Source organism: Cyprinus carpio, chromosome B16 (assembly GCF_018340385.1).
Source record: "Cyprinus carpio isolate SPL01 chromosome B16, ASM1834038v1, whole genome shotgun sequence".
Classification (NCBI taxonomy): domain Eukaryota; kingdom Metazoa; phylum Chordata; class Actinopteri; order Cypriniformes; family Cyprinidae; genus Cyprinus; species Cyprinus carpio.
Window position 1 is genome coordinate 28337706 of NC_056612.1, and position 20804 is coordinate 28358509.

Below are 20804 nucleotides of genomic sequence, written 5' to 3' on the forward strand. Positions count from 1 at the left end.
GTTAGTTACATCATGTCACATCTCTTGTAAACATTGTTCTGTAGGCAGAAACACACTGTATGTACGAAAAAAAAACAAACAAAAAACAAAAAAAAAAAAACTAGCGAATTCTAGTGCCTCAATATACATGTTAAAATATAACAACAGTGCTTTTCAAACTAAAACCACAGCAGAATACAAAATAACCTTTTAATATTTTCATTTGCATGTTGCTGGTAAAAACAGGCCCAGACACAATCTGCAGTGCTTCAATGCTGCATAACAGATTTTAAACATGGGGTTAAATGTGCTAATAATAAAGCTTGGAGTAGGCAGAAAGATGATCGGAATAGCCAAAGTATTTCATAAACCAACATCGATTTGTTCATTTCTAATTCAGCGCTGCAGCGATTCTGTGTGTGTCTGATTTATACATGTATAAAACCATTCAGCCATGTGTATGTGTGTGTCATGTCTGGCTCAAAGCTTGTAGGTTCCGATGCACAGAGGAGTGCTGTACGGGGGGACGGTCAGCCGTGTCTGGACATTATTCGGTCTGTATTCAGGTCCTGAACTTTTGCTGATGGTGTTTCCGTCTCACATACGAACAGTTAATCATTCCACAGTGTTTCATATTATACCATTAGAAACATATAGTTTATGCCATCAATTGAAAAAAAACATAGACGTTACTACTAGATATACAATCTTGAGCACCAGCGGTCAGTTCTTTATGCACGAAATAATAATTTACGATGGTTGGACTGTTGCATCCGGTTATTTTTTTTTTTTAATATATTGCATTATAAATGCAAACACATCAAGCGTTTTTGTGTTTGCAAGAGTTTTATCTAGAGTCAGTTTTTTTAAGCCATTACTGCATTAGATTGTTTCTTTTCATCAGATGTTGGAGAAATGTAGCATTGCATCACTTGCTCTTGGCATGTGAAGTGGGTGCCGTCAGAATGAGAGTCCAAACAGCTGATAAAAAACATGCACAATCATCCACAGCACTCCAGTCCATCATTGAACATCTGGAGAAGACAAAAGATGAAACAAATCCCAGCAATTAAGATGTTTTTAACCATCAAATACATAGAGTCCAGGTAATCCATAATAACACTTCCTCCAGTGAAAAAGTGGTTTTGTCTGAATCAGGAGAGAAATCTGCACAGATCAAAACATCTTAATGCTGGATTTGTTTCATCTTTTGTCTTCTCCAGATGTTAACGATGGGAATGGACTGTGGTGTGGTGTGGATTACTTGTGGATTATTGTGATGTTTTTATCAGCTGTGTTGGACTCTCATTCTGACGGCACCCATTCACTGCAGAGTATCCTTGCTGAGACACTGATTGCAATGCTTACATTTCTCCAAATCTGATGAAGAAACCAAACTCATCCTACATCTCCGACGGGTCTGAGGGTGAGGAACATTTTCAGCAGGTTTTTATTCTTGGGATGCATTATTTCTTTAAATTATGTGTAAATAAATCACGGGACTGATTCCCGGGGAATGCATGAACGGATCAAATTTAAACTTGAAATGCAATGCGATTAGCTTTTCAATAAAAGCATCTGCCAAATGCATTAAATATAATGTAGATGGAAAATGTGCAATCTTCGTTTTGTGTTGTTGTAACACAAGTTGTGGGATCAGGGACTGCACTGGCGTTACTCAAGCATTTGCAAAGTATATTTCACGCCTGATTCTACTGCATCAAAATATTAATTTCATGTCAATATTCACAACAGATCATCAGCAAAACCTTCACTAGTAGAGCGTGCAATACTCTAGTCACCTTGTCTTTCTCGTGCATCATCGTGTTTGTTAGGAACGTACCAGCTGGGGACGTCGGCGTTTACGATGTAAACAGCGTTCCAGTTAACAGAAATACAACACTTACAGGAAGAGGAGCATAAACTCGATGTTATTCACAGAGAAAGACGTGCCCTCGGTGGAAGATGGGAAATCATTTGTGCTTTATAGAGTCGGGTTTGTCTTCTGTTGCGTGCACTGCTGGATGGAGAATCTCACATGGGTTTTTGTGGAGATTTTGAAACTTTCTTCTCGTATGAGCCTGCGTGCTTGTATCCGGAGACGTATCCGGACTTATCTACCATCTCCACTCGCCCCGCCTTGCCCTTCCCGCGGCCCGTCTCGTCGAAACGCTCCTTGTGTGATCCGGTGAACTTGGTGGTGTCAGTCAAACGGGACAGGCGATTGGCGAAGCCACGGCTTTCTGCGAGTACAGAAACAAACTTATTAAAATTACATTTTTTTAAAACTGATTTTTCAAAAGCCTTTTCATGCTCACCAAGGCTGCATTTATTTGATCAAAAAATACAGTAAAATTTGGAAATATTATTCTAATTTAAAACAGCTGTTTTCTATGTGAATATATCTTAAAATGTAATTTATTTCTGTGATGCGCAGCTGTATTTTCAGCATCATTACTCCAGTCTTCAGTGTCACATGATCTTCAGAAATCATTCTAATATGATGATTTGCTGCTCAAGAAACATTACTGATTATTATCAGTGTTTAAAACAGTTGTGCTGCACAATATTTTTTGTGGAAACCAGAAAAATGTTATTTTTCAGTATTTACAGATGAACAGAAAGTTCAAAAGAACAGCGTTTATTTAAAACAGAAATCTTTCGTGTCATTATAAAATGTCTCTACTCTCACTTTGAAACAATTCATGCATCCATGCTAAATAAAAATATTAATTTTCTTTAAAAAAACCCTTTCGATGCCAAGCTTTTGAACTTTATTTCTAAATATACAAGACATCATGGCTTACACGTATATTAAGTTTAACATGCACTGGCCTTATTCCCTCATATTACATTTAGAAATCAGCAGATGGTTTAGTTATTTAAGTGTAAACACTATTCATTCCTATACATTTAAAAACCAATAATTAAAGAAATAAGTGAAGATTTTCATTTGTATCCACAAACTTTTTTGTGAGCCAAACCAGTTTTGATTCTAAACTATTTACTAACAAAACCGCGTTTCAACAACACATTCACGTTTTGGTTCTTTGATGTTGGTTAAGGATCATATTAAATACATAGTTTTCTTTTTTTAGTGCCTTATTTTTTATTATATTAATGAATTATTTTGACATTTTATGATTGAATTAATTCTAAGCTTTTCATCAACTCATGAAACCCCGGTTTACATTTATGCATTAATCAAACTTTTCTCCAAAGCGACTGAGAAAAGCAGGATGCTATCAATGCTTAGGTTTAGAGAAAGAACAGCACGTCTGCTGTGGGCTTTACCGTGACTCCAGATATAACGGGCGACTTCCCTTCTATCATTCTGTAAACCTCTTGCGCGGCGTCCTCGCTGCTCTTATCTTTGAAGCGTTCTTGCACAGCGAGCTCCGCCAGCGCTTCTTTGAACTGGCTGTATGTAATAGTGCGCGCAGTTTTGTTCCTAGAAAACAATGACAAACGGATGATAAACTTGTCAGTATATTTGGTGACATCACATATAAGCACAGAGCAGAAACACGCAAGACCTGATAAAAACAGCTTCTGTAAACACACGAGAACTGCTTTGAGTGACACCGAAATTAAAATATCAAACATATTTAGCAGCTTGGATGCTGCGCTTCTGTGTTTTTAACATGAGGAGTAACACAGGGTCTGAACAACATGAGGGTCAGCAGATGATGCTTTTTGCATGAAATAAAGTTGCTACACAGCCAGTTCTTGGCCGGCCTGAGGGTGATTAAATTAACAGCCAATTCTCATTTTAGGTGAACTGTCCCCTTTAAGTTTGCGTGGTCAGTGGCTTGGATAAGGCCTCTGAAAGTGTTGCGTGAGCAGAGAGCAGACGCAGTGTAAACACGAACACGTCCGCTCTGAGAGCCCCGGCATCACGGATGTACAGCGTTCACACTCTTTCATTTCAGAGAGAGAAAATGCACTTCTAATCGTCTTTAAAAGAGAGGAAATGCTTCCCGTATCTGTAGTTGCTGCCATCAACCGCACGGTATTTGGTTTACTTCAGGACGATAAACAGTTTTGGTACTGCATTTGCTCGCCAAAATCAGCGTCCCAAAGCAGACCCAGTCGAGAACGGCTGATTTATCCGGCCTTGAAGCAGGATTTGCATTATGACTCGCACTTACAGCGAATGCATTCGGCTCGTAAATGGCACATAGTAACACAAACACAAACAGCGTTCACCGTGGTGATCGAGAACCTGAATGAAAGCCCATAAAGTCTGTCGTCTCCCCCTGCTGTCATAGCAACAAGCTTCTTTGGCTTTGCGATCCTTCAGCGCTGCGACTGTTCCTGCTGCCTAACGTCAGCCGCTCTTCTCTCTACTATGTGCTTTCATATTTTACATATTCATAGAGACATAAACATATGCTGTTATTAACACATGAAAAACATAAAACACAACCGCTCTGCATCATATTTGCTGAATAAAACCCAATATTTGTTTCTCATTTTGAGGTGCTGATTCCAAAAATATTTTTTTTTTCTTTTTTTTTTTCTTTTTTTTTAACAAACTAGGCTTTTGGTAGCATTTTCTGTTTTTGACAACCATTTTAAGGCAAAGTAGTCTTGATTTTAAGTAAAAAAGCATCATACTTCAAGAGTATAGGTAAAAAACATCAGTAAAAACTTTCGGTAACACTTTCTGTGAAGCCCATATTTATAATACATTATAAGTGAATTTTTTTTTTTATAATTTCAATAATAATAATAATTATTATAATTATTATTTGTGTGGGGGGGTAAAAAAAACAATGTGATATGAAGGTTTCATTGATATTTTTGAATGTCAGCATCATCAAATTATGTAATATTAAATCAAATCATAGGAAGTTTTTTTTTTGGATAATTTGAATCAAAATGAAACAAGTTTATGCTTAAAACAAGAACAAATATCTGCCAATGGGCTCAAAAAATTAACTTGAAAGAGAAAAGTAATTTTTATTCTCCATTGACAGATATTTGTTTTTTTTTTAAGCATAAACTCACTTAATTTTTCTCAGAAAACAAGACTTATTTTCGTCAGTTTGCATCACAACTGAATGTATCTTGATTTACGGATGTTTAAATGTGTATTGGAAAACAAATAAATTTTTTTCGCAGTGCATGCAACAAGACTTTTCTGCACTGATTTAAGACATTTTTAAGACCTTTATTTGTGGCAGGGGAAATTAAGACCTTTTAAAACCCCAGACACACTAGTTTATGTCTATTTGTCTGTACTGTGGTACGTGCTGAATGGAGGAGTATTGTAATGTTTGCATTGCAGCTTTAAATGTGCCGTGACTTCATCAAGCATCATTAACATCAATCAGAGGAGTTTTAATCTTTCTTAATAGGTCAGAAAACACCTGAAAAGCATCAAACATTAGGCTAAAATAACTTACATTTTGCTTGCTTGCTTGCTTTAAAAGACCTGGAATATAACACAAGAGTTGTTTGGACTACAGTCATATTTTCATGTTTTGTTTTGTTTATTTGTCCATGAAATAATAATGATGATGATGATAATAATAATAGCATAAAGGGTTGGACTGACTTCCTTTTTGCACTTTTCCTGTTAAATGTTAATGCATGCATTTGCTTCTTTCTGCCTCTCGTTTCTGCTCATCCACCTTGTTCTGACGCTGTCTAGCAGAATAATCTTTATTCTCGCTCAGTCGGGGTGAAGAATCTCTTCACTACTGCAGGCTTGAGAAAAGGCAGAGAATATCTTCTATGCATAAACACTACAAAGATTTTGATAAAATTCATTCCTCCTATTTGAACAAACCCAGCACTTTTATCTGAACATCTGAAGACTGGATCCCATCTGTTAACATGCACATATTGCATAACGCACAGATCAGTTAAGAAATGCAATTTTGTCCCTCAGCTGGAGAATTTGTCCTCTGACACAGCTTGATACAAGAGGCTGTATGATTTATGATTTAATATGACATGCACATGTGAGGGACGAATAAATACATGCATATGAATCTGTGACTCCCTGCTTGATTCGCTAACCTGACCTGAACCTGCTGTGTAAGAGTGACGCATTAAGAGGAGAATCAGATGCGAGTGAGTAAAAGTGGGTCAGATGACCAGATTTAAACCACATCTGAACGCGGCACAAATCAGATCTCATAGTGTTTTCGCCGTTTACGCGCATGCAACATCTGTGTTTATGTGTATGTGACGCACTGTGTGCCAGATGTCTGTGAGAAAATCCTACTGGTTGACAGTGTAATCACATCCTACCTAGACAGCACTGAGCATTTCAGGCACAAAGATTCGGACAAACTCAAAGACAGCAGCGCATGCATACTTCATAGGCAATGCAATCCCAGGATGCACTGCAACAAACTCAAAGTGAGTGAATTCATGAACTGGATAAAAGTATATGCTAAATGCAAGAATGTAAAATTTAAATGCACACTGAAAGAGCAGAAGATCAGATTTATAAGTGTGCATATCAAGTCATTAACTTTAAGTCAAGAACAAAAAATTTTTAAAACAATTTTTTTATCCGTGTAGAATAAATATATAAAAAACAAACAAGCGAGCCCAGCCCAGATGAGAAAGAGTAATGCAAAAATAATATAATGCATTACTTTGCATAAAAACTAATGCAATTAGTGACTTTTTTAGGGAGTAACACAATATTATAATGCATTACTTTCCCCAACACTGGTCCTAAATGTTGTGTAATTGTTGTGCACATGTTGACTGACTTGACTTTGGAGAAGACTATGTCCACGTCTGTGAGGGTGATGCTCTTGCCATCGATGACGCCGCAGTCTTTACACAGTTTGGACCAGTTCTTGCCGTTCATGTCTCTGCCGGTGGCTCGCGTGTCTCCGTGGATGGCGAAGCGGCGGAAGGACTCCTCCAGCGCGGTGATCTCTACAGGGGTTTTGGCTCCCGCTCCTCCCTCGCTCGTGCCGTTGGACGCGGAGGACAGGCGTTTGGCCGCGTGATCCTTCGGGTGCTCGCTGTGCGGCCGCATGGGTGAACTGTTGGGTACGGGGTGTTTGGCGGTCTGAACTTTAAACTCCTCCATGTTGCTGGTGAAGAATGTGAAGGTTAATGGTTAATATTAGGGATGCAACGATGCGCTCAACTCACGATTCGATTTACGGTTTTGATTTCGAGATTCGATTCAAGATCAAAATGGAGGGGGGGTAACAAAATGAGATTTAACACAAATTATAAATTAAATGTGTCTTTTTATTATTGTTTGGACAAAATGCTGCACGTTCCTTTGTGAAACTGAAATATAACACTACAATAATATACTAATATAGATCTTGCATATTATTGCTCTTTTGTTGGTTTTGGATTGCTTCTTTTGTCCTCATTTGTAAGTTGCTTTGGATAAAAGCGTCTGCTAAATGACAATTTAAATATAATGTAAATGTAAATAACAAAACTAAATTGAAATTTTAAAACAAGCCCCAAGTCAAAAAAATAACACAAATAAAATAAATCTCTTCATGTAAACAAAATAAGGCTTTGATTCAGATTTCACAATCACTCGACGCTTAAAGCGTTTCCTTGGTGACCGCTGTAAACGAAGCACTTATGAACACCGCAGCAGGTGACGTCGCTGGCGGGTGGACGCTTAAAAGCGGTTTCCTCGGTTACCGCTGTAAACAAAGCACGTTATGAACACTGCAGCAGGTGGAGCTTAAAGCGTTTCCTCGGTTTATGAACCGCTTGGAGCTTAAGCGTTTCCTCTTACCGCTAAACAAAGCACTTATGAACACCGCAGCAGGTGGCGCTTAAAAGCGTTTTCCTCGGTTACCGCTGTAAACAAAGCACTTATGAACACCGCTGCGGGTGGCGCTTAAGCGTTTCCTCGGTTACCGCTCTAAACAAAGCACTTAATGAACACCGCTGCGGGTTGTGCGCTGTAAAGCGTTTCCTCGGTTACCGCTGTAAACAAAGCACTTATGAACACCGCAGCAGGGTTGGCGCGTAAAGCCGTTTCCCCGGTTTACCGCTTGTTACCGCTGTAAACAAAGCACTTATGAACACTGCAGCAGTGGCGCTTAAATCGTTTCCTCGGTTACCACTGTAAACAAAGCAGCGCTGCACTTATGAACTTTAATATGCATTATACAGATGGCAAGATGAAAAGAAAAAATACCATCTAAACTTTTCTAAAGGACAGTAAGTTCCCCTCAGACCACATTCATATAAACTCCTAACTGAATCGTTGAATTGTTTTACATCTCAACTGATTTGAATCGTTACATATTTGAATCCATTTTCAACCGGCTAGCGGGTTAATCATTACATCCCGTAGTTAAATATTGTGTTGCAAAAGTGGTGTTTTCTTCCTTGATTATAAATAGGACACACATGATTTGATGGTGACATGTAATGCAAAAGATACAATTAAGTGACACTACTGTAAGCATCATTTAAGCTACATGCAAAAACATGCAACAGCTTTACAAAATTTTCAAATTCATGTTTACAAATACACAGCTTAAGCGCTTTAACATCTCAAGTTCTGACCTTTGCCCTCTGCTGGCCCTCCAGAGCTCCTGATCCCACGTCAGTGGCGCTCGCTCCGAGTCGCTCCGAGTCTCTCTCTTGATTTAGCAGCTGAAAAAACACAACAGGAGTTTTTGTATTGAATCTGAGTATTAGCTCGCTTAAAAAGCAAAGAGAAAGCAGCAATAACACGAATATCAGTGAACACGAGTGTTTTATAATCTGAAGCTGCTTTAATCTTTTATTCAAACATTATGAAGATGAGAACAACTGTTTCCTTCATGAATGGAAACGTTCACAATTAGCTACACAAAACGCCTCAGCATTACTCATTCATTCACGCCCGGTTAGCTTATATTTAAAGCTTTCCAAGAGCAAATGATCAAGATTAAGTGATTCCGCAAGTCGAAAATACATAGGTTCCAGATGATCGTTATCTACTTTAACACTGCATCGATTAAAATCAAACAGAAAGCAAAAGATGACGTTTGTTGACTTAAGAAAATCAGTGCAGAAACATCTCAATCGTTTCAAACCACAAGTGCACAAAAAAATAAACACATCACACAGTCACTTCCTGTCTAAGTAGGCGGCACTTGGTCAGAATGACACGCAATGTGCTGGTGTCAAGCATCATGACTTGATTTCATTGCCTGGAACTAACACCTTTTAGTATTTATAAATCGCTTTAAACTACATCAGACGATGCTCACCTATCTCAGAAGCTCCCATAATGCACTGCAGCAATCCAGCATTACGGGGTCCCCGGTGATTGTGATGTCATAGCAAAGCGAAGTGAGGGTTACGTCACGCGTCAGGCTACAGGATCTGGATCTGTCTTTATGGTGTCGCACAACAGAGCTCTGTAGGCCAAAGTGAACTCCTCGAGTTCAGTTTCAATGTACAAGAGGATCCTCAAAATCCACTTGAAGACGTCCCTAATTGTGTTTTACTTGTCTTTCAACAGAGAACACTCTCAATAATCTTCATTCCAGCTCTATGGTCCCTTTGTGCGGGGTCCAGTGTACTACACACACTCGTGACATCGCACTATTCTCTGAGTGAATAAACGATAACATTCTTATCTTTCTTGCTAAAACAAAGAAATGTGACCATGAAAACATGGGGAATGCAAACATGCGATTCAGTGCCAATGCAGATCTGATCTTTTGCTTTGCATCCATTGAGTTGAAAATAATCACTATAATTGCATGAAGCATGTTTTATTTGTAAAAGTATCTAATCAAGGTTTCATTTCAATAAAATGATTATATTATTTGTGAGATAATGATATATATAATTACAATCAATAACATACATGCATAATCAGGTGGTAACATGAAATACTCCCAATATATACTAGTTTTTGTACATATTAATTGTCACTGCAGATTTTTATCGTAATAATATAATCTTTTTATAAAGAAACCTTTATATCTTTCTACTGATTTATTATTATAGGCCCCCTGCTTTTTAACAGGTCCATCCTGCCATTTGTCTGATCAAAATGAAAATAACATTATTAATATTTTATCTTACATACCTTTCTTATTGTATTATGCAGTAAAACTGTGTAAGTGTCGTAATGTTAACAATAACAAGTTATTAATCAAAGTTATTATATAAAATATTATACTTAAGAACAAGAGTGATAATTGTAATTTAGTACTAACAAAAAGCATATTATTATTAGTCATATTTTAATTTCTGCAGCCCTACTACTACTATTAAATATTAAATTTTAACAATCTGCAATCGCAATGTGTAACCAGACCCATTGGCAATTAGACTTTCCCCACCGATCATGGCAGCCTATAGTGCATATAATTTATTAATACATTTGATCCCATCTTGAGAGATATAAACATTAATGTGATTATACTGTAAAAGTGACACGTTATATAGAAAGTATCACTGTCATATCAGTCCACAAAAACATGTTTTCAAAAAATGAAGTGTTGCTTAACCTACTCTTTCATGAACAAACCCAGTCAATTATTCATCTTCTGCCATACAGTACCATCATAAAAACAGCTAATAAACGAAGTCTCACAGTAACAGATTTCCCTCATGTTTCTTATATATGATGCATGTAAACACAAGTGGTAATCTAAGCGAGTGTAATTGATGGTGATCAGGACAATAATGCTGCTGGAGGAGAATCTGGGATGTGCACAGCAGAAACACAGATACTGAAGTGGAGTGTCAGAGAGGAGCAAATGCTCGGTTAGCATGCACACAGACCTCCATGAGAATCGTGTGATTGGGGGGAGCGCATGATGACATGCATGCATTCGCCTTCCGGTCATGAGCTTGCACAGATGAGAGCACACAATAAACTGACCTATTTTAAACAAAAAAACCCTATTTATATCTGCCAAAAACTGACATATTCAAAGTGACATAAACATTAAGAGGATATGATGTAAACAGGAAATGGTAACGCACAGGGAAAACCTGAAGCCCTCAGGAGTATAACAGTACCGAAGACATTACACAATACACTTTGATATGGAATCGAGTTCACTAAAAAAAAGCAATAAAAACACGTTTCAGGGTGTATTTTTATTAGGTGTTTTTATTTTTATATATTCCTTTTTCATTTTTAAGTTTTTATTAATTTCATCATTTTGAATAGTAAATTAACTTTTTTTTTTTTTTTTTAGAAAAATGATTTTATTTTTTCTACATTTTCATTAGATTTTTCTACATTCATTTATTTGGTATATAGTATAACTGAAACTAAACTAAACCCTTGAAATATATTATGGGGTTTTAGTTTGAGTTTCAGTTTTAGTAAACTATAATAACCCTGAGTCATGATTGGTCTGTTCAAACTAAACCAATATGACAAAGAAGGAATGCATGAACTGGATAAAACACCTTGAAAGCGATGCAAGTTTCTCTGTGTATAAACGTGCCTGCTACAATGCATAAATCTAAATCTATACATCTTGAGCAGACAAACATGTCTCTGTGAGTGTGTTCACAGATGCCTCAGATCACCCTGCTGCTGCTGATCAGGTCAGCTACATCTTTATTACGTCGTCTGTCGCCCGTCACCAGTGACATTCACTCAATTATACAGACAATGTGTCTTTCTCCAGCATGAGCAGAGTTTCTGCATACACTGACTCTGCAACAAAGCACTAATGATTCCAGCACACCTGGAGCTACGTGACATGTCAAGATGTACACTACATGGCCCCGTCTCAGGGCTGCTCCTGTGATCTTAAGGTCTGTTCTGGGTGTTGGGTTTTGTAATGTTGCCTCGTCATGACACAACCTAAAAACTGAGAAATCTGGGCCACACTCACCGGGACGGCTGGCGTCCTCTGCTAAGCCGAAAATAATCTGGCAACATATGGACGAGACAACTGTGATAATGATAGAAGACCAATGGAACAACAGCACATTCTCAAATATATGAACATAGACAAAAATACAAAAAAAAAGAACACAGATAGATAGATAGATAGATAGATAGATAGATAGATAGATAGATAGATTAGATAGATAGACAGATAGATTAGATAGATAGACAGACAGACACAGACAGACAGACAGATAATAGAGACAGATAGATAGACAGGACAGATAGATAGATAGATAGACAGACAGACAGATGACACGAGAGATAGATAGACAGACAGCCAGACAGGACAGACCGATAGAATAGATAGATAGAAGACAGACAGATAGATAGAATAGATAAGACAGACAGACAAGATGACAGAGAGATAGATGACCAGACAGACACAGACCAGACAGACAGATAGATACACAGACAGACAGACAGATAGATAAGATATGACAGACCCAGATACAGATTAGATAGATAGATAGATAGACAGACAGATAGACAGACAGACAGATGACAGAGAGATAGATAGACAGAAGATAGACAGACAGACAGACAGACAGACAGACAGATAGATAGATAGATAGAACGATAGATAGATAGAACGATAGATAGATAGACAGATAGATAGATAGATAGATAGACAGATGACAGATATAGATAGATAGATAGTAGATAGATAAGATAGAACAGACAGACCCGATGACAGATAGACTAGATAGATAGATAGATAGATAGATAGATAGATAGATAGATAGATAGATAGACGTATGAATGGATCACAGACATAGATGGATGATGAACATATATAGAGAGAGCGAGCGAGAGAGAGAGCGAGAGAGCGAGTGAGAGAGAAAGAGAGAGAGATGATAATTGGACGTAGACAGACATATAGATGGATAGATTGATGGATGTAGAGACGGATAAATACACATGGATGGACGCACAGATGGATGGACAGACGTATAGACAGATAATCATCTGTGTATTTTGAGTTCTGTATTTTAACCGTTCGTTCCGCTCCGCGGGTGTTTTATGTAATCGCTCCATACATCAGCAGCCATCACAGTTATATAACTCAGCAGAGCATCATGAACAACACACGTGATCTTTGTTATTAGTCATGAACGCTGTGTGCAACAATCCCGACGAAACACACACAAAACCAGCACGGAGTTACGCAACGAAGCAGAAAAATTGGAAAGTAAATCAAAAACCGACTTCCGTGACAGCGATCAATAATCAAGGCGCGAAATCGGCTCGGTTCTGTTTCTGAGGTAAAATGACAAACACACAAACGCGCTCGTGATCAATCACGCAATATTTCAGCTTCAAAACGCGATTAAAATCGGACGATATGAGGACAACGCGCCGCTCTCAACGGACAAAGCAACAGTCTTACCTGAATGACGCCTCTTTCTTTTTCTTCTTTCTGTCAGTATCTAGAGAAACATGTTTTTGTGTTAGACATCCGCGGGAATGAGAGGCGCGGGACGACGCGACGCTCGCTGCGCGATCCGCGCGTGAATGTGCGCTGTGCTGAGTGCTGCGCGTAGCGCGCGCCTGAGGACGACGTCAGACGCCGCGCGGTGATTGGCTGCCCACTCCGAGTTCACTTAAGAACAATTTTTTATTATTACATAAGGTAAATAACTAATTTTTACAATGAGCAAATATATACATTTAAAAACACCCAATCTACAAATAAAAAATAAATAATAAAAATAATAAATTATATATCGGGCCTGTTCAAAGTCTCCGTCAACCTTGTGTCACCACTTAACTATTTTAAAAGTAGCCTAGTTAATTATTTACAATGTCATAGAGTGTAAGAGTCCAAAACTCATTACGATTGACACTAAACATGCTTATATACAAAAATTAAAATGAGTGAAACTACAGGAAGAGAATGTTTTCAGTAATGTTATTATCATAGGGAATATCTGTTTCCTCTCACAGTATCAAGATGAAGCCTGTTAAATGCTGGGAATGCAGAAAGATGAGTGATTAACAGCAGCTCTGATGTCTGAGTGTCCTGCAGCATGCATGCTCTTCACAGGGATTGAGAATAAAGCCTAAAATCCCACAGAATGGTTACACAACTAGGTTTCTGGACCAGGATTACATAAATAGACCCCTCAGGATAATATAACACAAACAATGACTAACCAACACACTTCTCAGTTTGTGCCAGGATTTTCAGACTTTCAAAAAAATTAAATTAATTACAAATAAATCAATAAATAAAATAATTCAATAAATGTGGTGATACTGGAGGACAGAATTCAGAAAAATGCATCCAAACACACCACACACATCTACCAGCCTTTATTTTCACAATATTACAAAATAGCAAATAGATAATCCATTCATCTAATCTTTATAGTTTGCCAACGGTTGTCGTGACGTTGTTTTTTGCATTTCGTTATATAAATCATCTTAAAATAAACCAGCTGTACAATGTAAACAACATACTGTGTGTTACAGAAACAGAACTTTAAATTCATCAGAGAGTGCATATCTGTATAAGACCGTTTCTGCCACAGAATGAGAAACAAATGCAACTTCTTATCTCACAATTCTGATTTTTATTCTTGCCATTCTGAGTTTATATCATACAGTTCTGATTTTTTTTTGTGTGTGTTTGCATATATATATAATATATATATATATATATATTATAATAATATTGCATTATTCATTAGTTTATAAATATAGTATATATTAGTATTCATTAATTTAATATATATATATATATATATATATCTATATATATATATATAGATATATATATATTAGTAAATGTAGTACCCATGTTAAATATAAGTTGCAACATTTTTAAATTTTCGCTTAGGCTTTTTTTTCTTCTTTTCTTCATCTAATATTATATTATATTTTATTTCAGCTAGATTTTCAATTACTGAATTCCGACTTGTCTTCTCAGAATTGTGTTTATCTCCTCATAGTTAACTGACGTTATAATTTGCAAAAAAAATAATAATAATTTCCAAAAAAAAAAAATGTTTATTCTATAAAAAAAATTGTGCTTTCAATTTACTGTAATAAGTGTCTCAAACAAGCATTCATTAAAAGATATTCAATAAACCCATATGCAATATTTGAGAATCAGAGATACGTTCTTTTCTCATCGCCTATTATATATCCTCACATTTCTCAGTAGAGATAGATATATATATATATATATATATATATATATATATATATATATATATATATATATATATATATATATATAAAAGGCTGGTAAGTGATTAAAATATCTAAAATTTAAAGTGATTGTTGTGTAAAGCATCAAAAAGACATTACAAAAAGTAAAATTAATCGCACTTAAAATTAGGCTGAGAAATTACTCCTCAAAGATAATTTAAAGTGATTGTTGTGTAAAGCATCAAAAAGACATTACAAAAAGTAAATATTTCGTTTGATAAAATGTTTATATACTCTCTTATGGACCATGAGGGTAGATAAATGATGACACAACTGTCATTTTTGGATGGCTTTTAATCTTTTTATAATTTATTTATTAATTCGATTATTATTATTATTAGTATGTGTGTAATGTAAATATAGAAATTATTTCTTTAATGAAATGATATTGTAAATAATAAACTAAAACTGCCAGTAGAGTGAGTGGTAAATATCTTAATTGTTAAATCAGCCAGGTCATTTGCTTCTTTCATGTGATTCGTTCAAATTAATGATTCATTCATGAGTGAACTAAACGGTTCTTTATGAATGGTTCATTGAATCGTTGAAGCTTGTTCGACTTGGAAGCGGATCAGCTCGATCGGTGTGGCATCACAGTACCGCGAGTGCGACAGAAGGCGCAAGCGCCTCTTTCTACTTTTGAATCGCTCTCGCGGTACTTTGGCGTCGCCTTTCTGTCTGCAGAAATAATTCACCCGATTCGTTTCAAAACCTGCATTTAAGAAGTAGGACGAACGGTTCTGATTTGTCTTTATATTCTCATTGGCAAACTTGAGCAAAACAGACAACACTGTGTCTAAAAAATAACTGCACTAATTACCTTCTTATTTACTCAACTGTTGTATAAGATCGGTTATCACATTATGCACTTTTCGTGTGATATATTGCTTAACTATATGAGTGTAAATATAGAACACAAAGAAAAGAAACTCAAACAGGGGGCATTTTTTGCCTCATATCTTGGGTTTTGAGGACATTCTAACTGCGTTCTCACGGCTCCATCACACATTAAGTTGTTGCTCTGCCTCATATTTGTCATCAGTCATCTTTATGAAATGTAAGATGACCCACGTGGGTCTGCCATAGAATAAAAGTGCATTAATAATTTTAATACGTTATATTTAACCATAATTAATTAATCTAATTAATGCATAAATTACCAGCCCTAATATATATATATATATATATATATATATATATATATATATATATATATATATATATATATATATATATATATATATATTACTCTACCACACAGTATATATACATCCTTACTGAAGTCGGTCAATCAGGTTTTTAGGCAGATCTTTTCTGTGTGCATCAGTTTTGGAGTTTTGACTCATGGCGTCTGCTCTTTGAACCCTCAAATACTGCGTCTGCGCCTCCGTCATCAGCTGCTGATGAACCACGACTGCGTCCATGATGCGAGCTCCCCAAGCGGGTCCTGGACGATCGGCCTTCCCTCCGCAGGCTTCTCCACGCTTCGTCCCGGGGCTTGAGGCTTCTCCATCCCGCTGAGGTTCCAGCCCACAGGAAGTGACATCACAGGCTCACCTACCAGCAGCAGACAGAAGGACAGTCAGGTGCGTCTGCAGGTAAACCTGCGGGTCAGAAAGCACTGCAGCTTTACCTCGCGATCATCTGCGCTGGTGATCCGATCTGAAACTTCACTCCAACTGAAAGACAAATATCAGATAAAACAGCCCATGTTTAATTATATCAAATGATACTTTTTGGCACTGAATCATCTTTATTTATTCTCATTTAGCTATTAGTTCAAAGATACATTTAATGCAGTCATTGCAAATAAATAGTTACTAAATTAAAATAACTTGCTGCATCGATTGTAAATTTAATATATATTATTAATAATAAATAATAAGTTAATTTATTAATAAAAAGTATTTATAAAGTTATCAATAAAAGTTGTTTATTCATAAAATTACAGGTTTAAAAATGCTTACATGTAAATATGTAATTTTTTTTTTTATAATATTATATTAATATTTTGCACTAGCTTTTATTTCTATAAAAATTTATTTAATTTTAGTTTTAGGTTTAGTGTTTTATGGTCTTTTTTATTTATTTTTTATTTTTTGTTGTTTTTTTTATATACTGTATATTTCTATTATTTATAAATTTTTTCTCATTAATTTTTTTTCAAACAAATTTTTTTATTTCAGTTTTAGTTTTAGTACTTAAACATTTTTTCAGTTAGTTGCAAATGCTATTTTTTTTTTACTAGTATTATCATTTTGCTTGTATGTTTAAATTAGATTTTTAGTTTTATTGAAAATTCTAAAATGTAACAAGGCAACATTTAACACTTTCTTAGTTTTTTCATATAATATTTATATTTATTTCAGCTTTACTTAGAAATTACTGAACATGTTTTAGGGTTAGTTTAGTTTTTTTAATTTTACTTCAACTTATACCTTTTTTTTTTCTTTTCATTTAGTGGCCAAGGCTAAATTGCTCATTTTTCACTTAGCTTTTTAATTAAAATCTTTTCATCTAATATTCATATTTTATGTGCCTTTAGTTTTTTGGTTAATCAACACTTCTTTTATGTCTTTTACCTCGCGATCATCTGGCTGGTGATCATTCACTTCCTCCAACTGAAAAGAAGACAAATATCTGATAAAACAGTCCATGTTTAGTATATCAAATGATACTTTTGGCACTGAATGTCTGATTTATTCTCATTTGCTATTAGTTCAAAGATACACATTTAATGCAGTCATTGCAATAAATAATACTAAATTAAATAACACTTACAACGATTGTAAATTTAATATATATTATTAATAATAAATAATAAGTTAATTTATTAATAAATAGTATTTATAAGTTATCATTAAAAGTTATTTATTAATAAAATTACAGGTTTAAAAATGTAAAAATGTAATTTTTTTATAATATTTATTAATATTTTGCACTAGCTTTTATTTCTATAATTTATTTTATTTTAGTTTAGGTTTTAATGTTTTATGTCTTTTGTTATTTTTTATGTTGTTTTTATATACTGTATATTTCTATTATTTATAAATTTTTTCTCATTAATTTTTTTTCAACAAACAAATTTTTTTTTTAGTGGAAGTTTTAGTTTTATTTAAAATTCTAAAAATGTTAAAACCAAACGGCAAACATTTTAACAATTTTCTTAGTTTTTCTATATAATATTTATATTTTCTTTCAGCTTTTACTTGTAATTACTTGAATACGGTTTTTTATAGGGTTAGTTTTGGTTTTTTCTAATTTTACTACCAAATGTACCTGTTTTTTTTTTCTTCTTTGCATTTTAGTGGCCAAGGCTAAATTTTTCTCATTTCACTTAAGTTTTTTTGTTTACTTTAAAAATTCTTTTCATTTCTAATATTCATATATTTTATGTGCCTTTAGTTTTTGGTTAATCAACACTGATTCAGTACGCTGGGGACTATAGCTGTACCAAAATTTCGTGATTGCATTTTTTTATAGTCGTTCTAGATAGGAAGCCTTCACTATGTTCTGGAGCAGGAAGCGGGTCTGGAGTAATTCCCAGCCACAGGAAGTGGGCCCTGGCAGCCGAACATGATGTTTGGTCTCTGTCTTCCAGCTTATAAAAAGTACTAGGGAAAGAAAGCAGCAGAGCATCTGAAATTTGATTGCCAAAAGAAATATCTAAAGCATTAATGACAATCTGTGTTAAAGCTTACTGTAAGTGACTCAAGGTTGCTGCTGGAGAGAGCGGGCAAAAGGGCCACAGTTAACAGGGGAGACTTCCAGCGTGCCCGCGAACTCCCTCTGGGGAGGGAAGACAAAAGACACAGGAAGCAGCTGAAGTCTGGGCAAATGTTGCATGTTGTTAATGAAGTGCGGACCTTTTGTTTTGATATGAATCACAGCATGATTAAAGAGTTCAAAAAACGTCCTCTTTCATTTATATACCATTTGAGCTTGAGAGATGAACGTCTGAGCATGAGAAAGGAAAATGCTGCACCACAATCCGTGATTCAAAAATATTGTGATTCAGTTATTCTACGTTGTTGTTGCAAGATTTTATTTATGTTCTTTATATCAAGTTATTCATTTTTTTATATTCTGAATTGGACATTTGTGTAGCTGGGTTTAAACTGTTTTGGCCACAACCTTGAACTGAAAAAACAAACTTTGAACATCCATGAAACTGTATTTAGCATTAATTTTAATACAAAAAATACTTTTTTTCCACCTCCATTTAATTAGTTCTGTTTTGTTGTATTTTGCACTGACCAGATTTTTAATAATTTTTATTTTATATCTGTTATGTATATGTTTGCACTGATGAGTGTGTTGTACCTTTTCAGTTTTTTTTTTTTATAGGCATATTCAAGTTTATTCACATAATTTAATGAGCCATATGGTTCAAAATAGCTATACAGAAACTGCTTTTTAAATATTAATATTATTAAATCTTAAAAATAAATCAAAAAAAAAAAATGTACAATACATACTTAATAAATTAATTATTACAATTAAATTATAAATTAAAATATAATATATATATCATATTTTATAATAAATATTATATTAGAAAATATTACATTTTACTTTGTACAACTCCTTTTAATAATAATTGATTATTAATAGTTACCTATTATAGCATTTAATTTAATGAATTATTAATTATCTTTTAGCTCAGTTAAACAATCCTAAAATTAATTACAATTTAAAAAAAGAAAATAAATTTGTTAGCATAAATTTTAATACAAACAATTTTCCTCCCATGCAAAGAATTTTTTTTTTTTTTTTTTGCATGGCAGTGTTTGGAACAGTTATTTTAGTATTAGTTATTAACTTCAATTTAAATGAATTGTTTACTTTTTGTATAGTGCTTTTATAATAAATACACCATTTAAAGCATGATTTATTTATAAATATGAATTTATTAATATTAGCTAATCAAAGGAGAGCTTTTGGCCACACCTGAACTGAAAAGAAATCCATGCTGTATATTTTGCATAAATTTGAATGCTAAATATTTTTTTTTATCCCTATGCAAAGGAGTTATTAAGTGTTTGGTTGAAGTTGCATTGCATGAGTTGTATTTATTGTTTTACTGTGTTTACTGTATTTATGGTCTGTACCTGTGCGCTGGCTCCGTTAGACGGCAGCGCCGGAGGAACCTGCTCTTTCTCTTTAGGGTTCGGAGACTGACGCTTCCTGACGATGTACTCGTAAGTGCTGATGCCCTGAGACACTGAGACACAACACAGAATCAACACAAGCTGCTATCTGTCTTTAAAAGTGGATAACGCTGGGCTCAGACTCACGTAAGTACACGTGGAAGCACAGTAAGTGGCAGAGCAGTAAGAGAGCAGCCAGAGCCAGCAGCACGGTGATGAAGGCCAGCGCCAGAAGACCGATGGAGCTCGTCTCTAAAGGAGCCACCGGCAGGAAGACCAGCCACGTGCCGTTGCCTTTCACAGCTGCCAGAGAAATTACAAACCAGAACATCAGAAATAAGAGCTATACCCTGAAAAAATCTAATCATTACACAGTATTATTTCTTGTTTTCCTGTGCAAATATCTCTCTAATAATATTCTTTAATCAAGACACATTTACTTGGAAAGCAAAATTATGTTTTCCAAAAAAAAAAAGAATTAAAATTAAGCAAGTTTATATCTGCCAATGGGGTAAGAAAAATACACTTGAAGCTATAGCAGATTTTTTTCAGTTTTTAAATAAAATTACTAAAAAATA

At 35.1% G+C, this 20804-nt stretch overlaps 1 protein-coding gene and 1 pseudogene across 1 annotated transcript; both read right to left on the bottom strand.

Annotated features, from left to right (window-relative positions):
* Positions 1-1850: 1850 nt before the first annotated feature.
* LOC122140053 lies at positions 1851-8585 on the bottom strand (annotated as a pseudogene).
* An 11474-nt stretch (positions 8586-20059) lies between these two features.
* On the bottom strand, positions 20060-20573 carry LOC122140054 (palmitoyltransferase ZDHHC11-like). The gene is made up of 2 exons (XM_042741792.1): positions 20374-20573; positions 20060-20300 (listed from the first exon to the last, which is right to left on the bottom strand). Exons 1-2 carry the CDS (start codon positions 20555-20557, stop codon positions 20149-20151), a joined length of 336 nt encoding a protein of 111 aa, XP_042597726.1. The 5' UTR covers positions 20558-20573; the 3' UTR covers positions 20060-20148.
* Between the last annotated feature and the right edge of the window lie 231 nt (positions 20574-20804).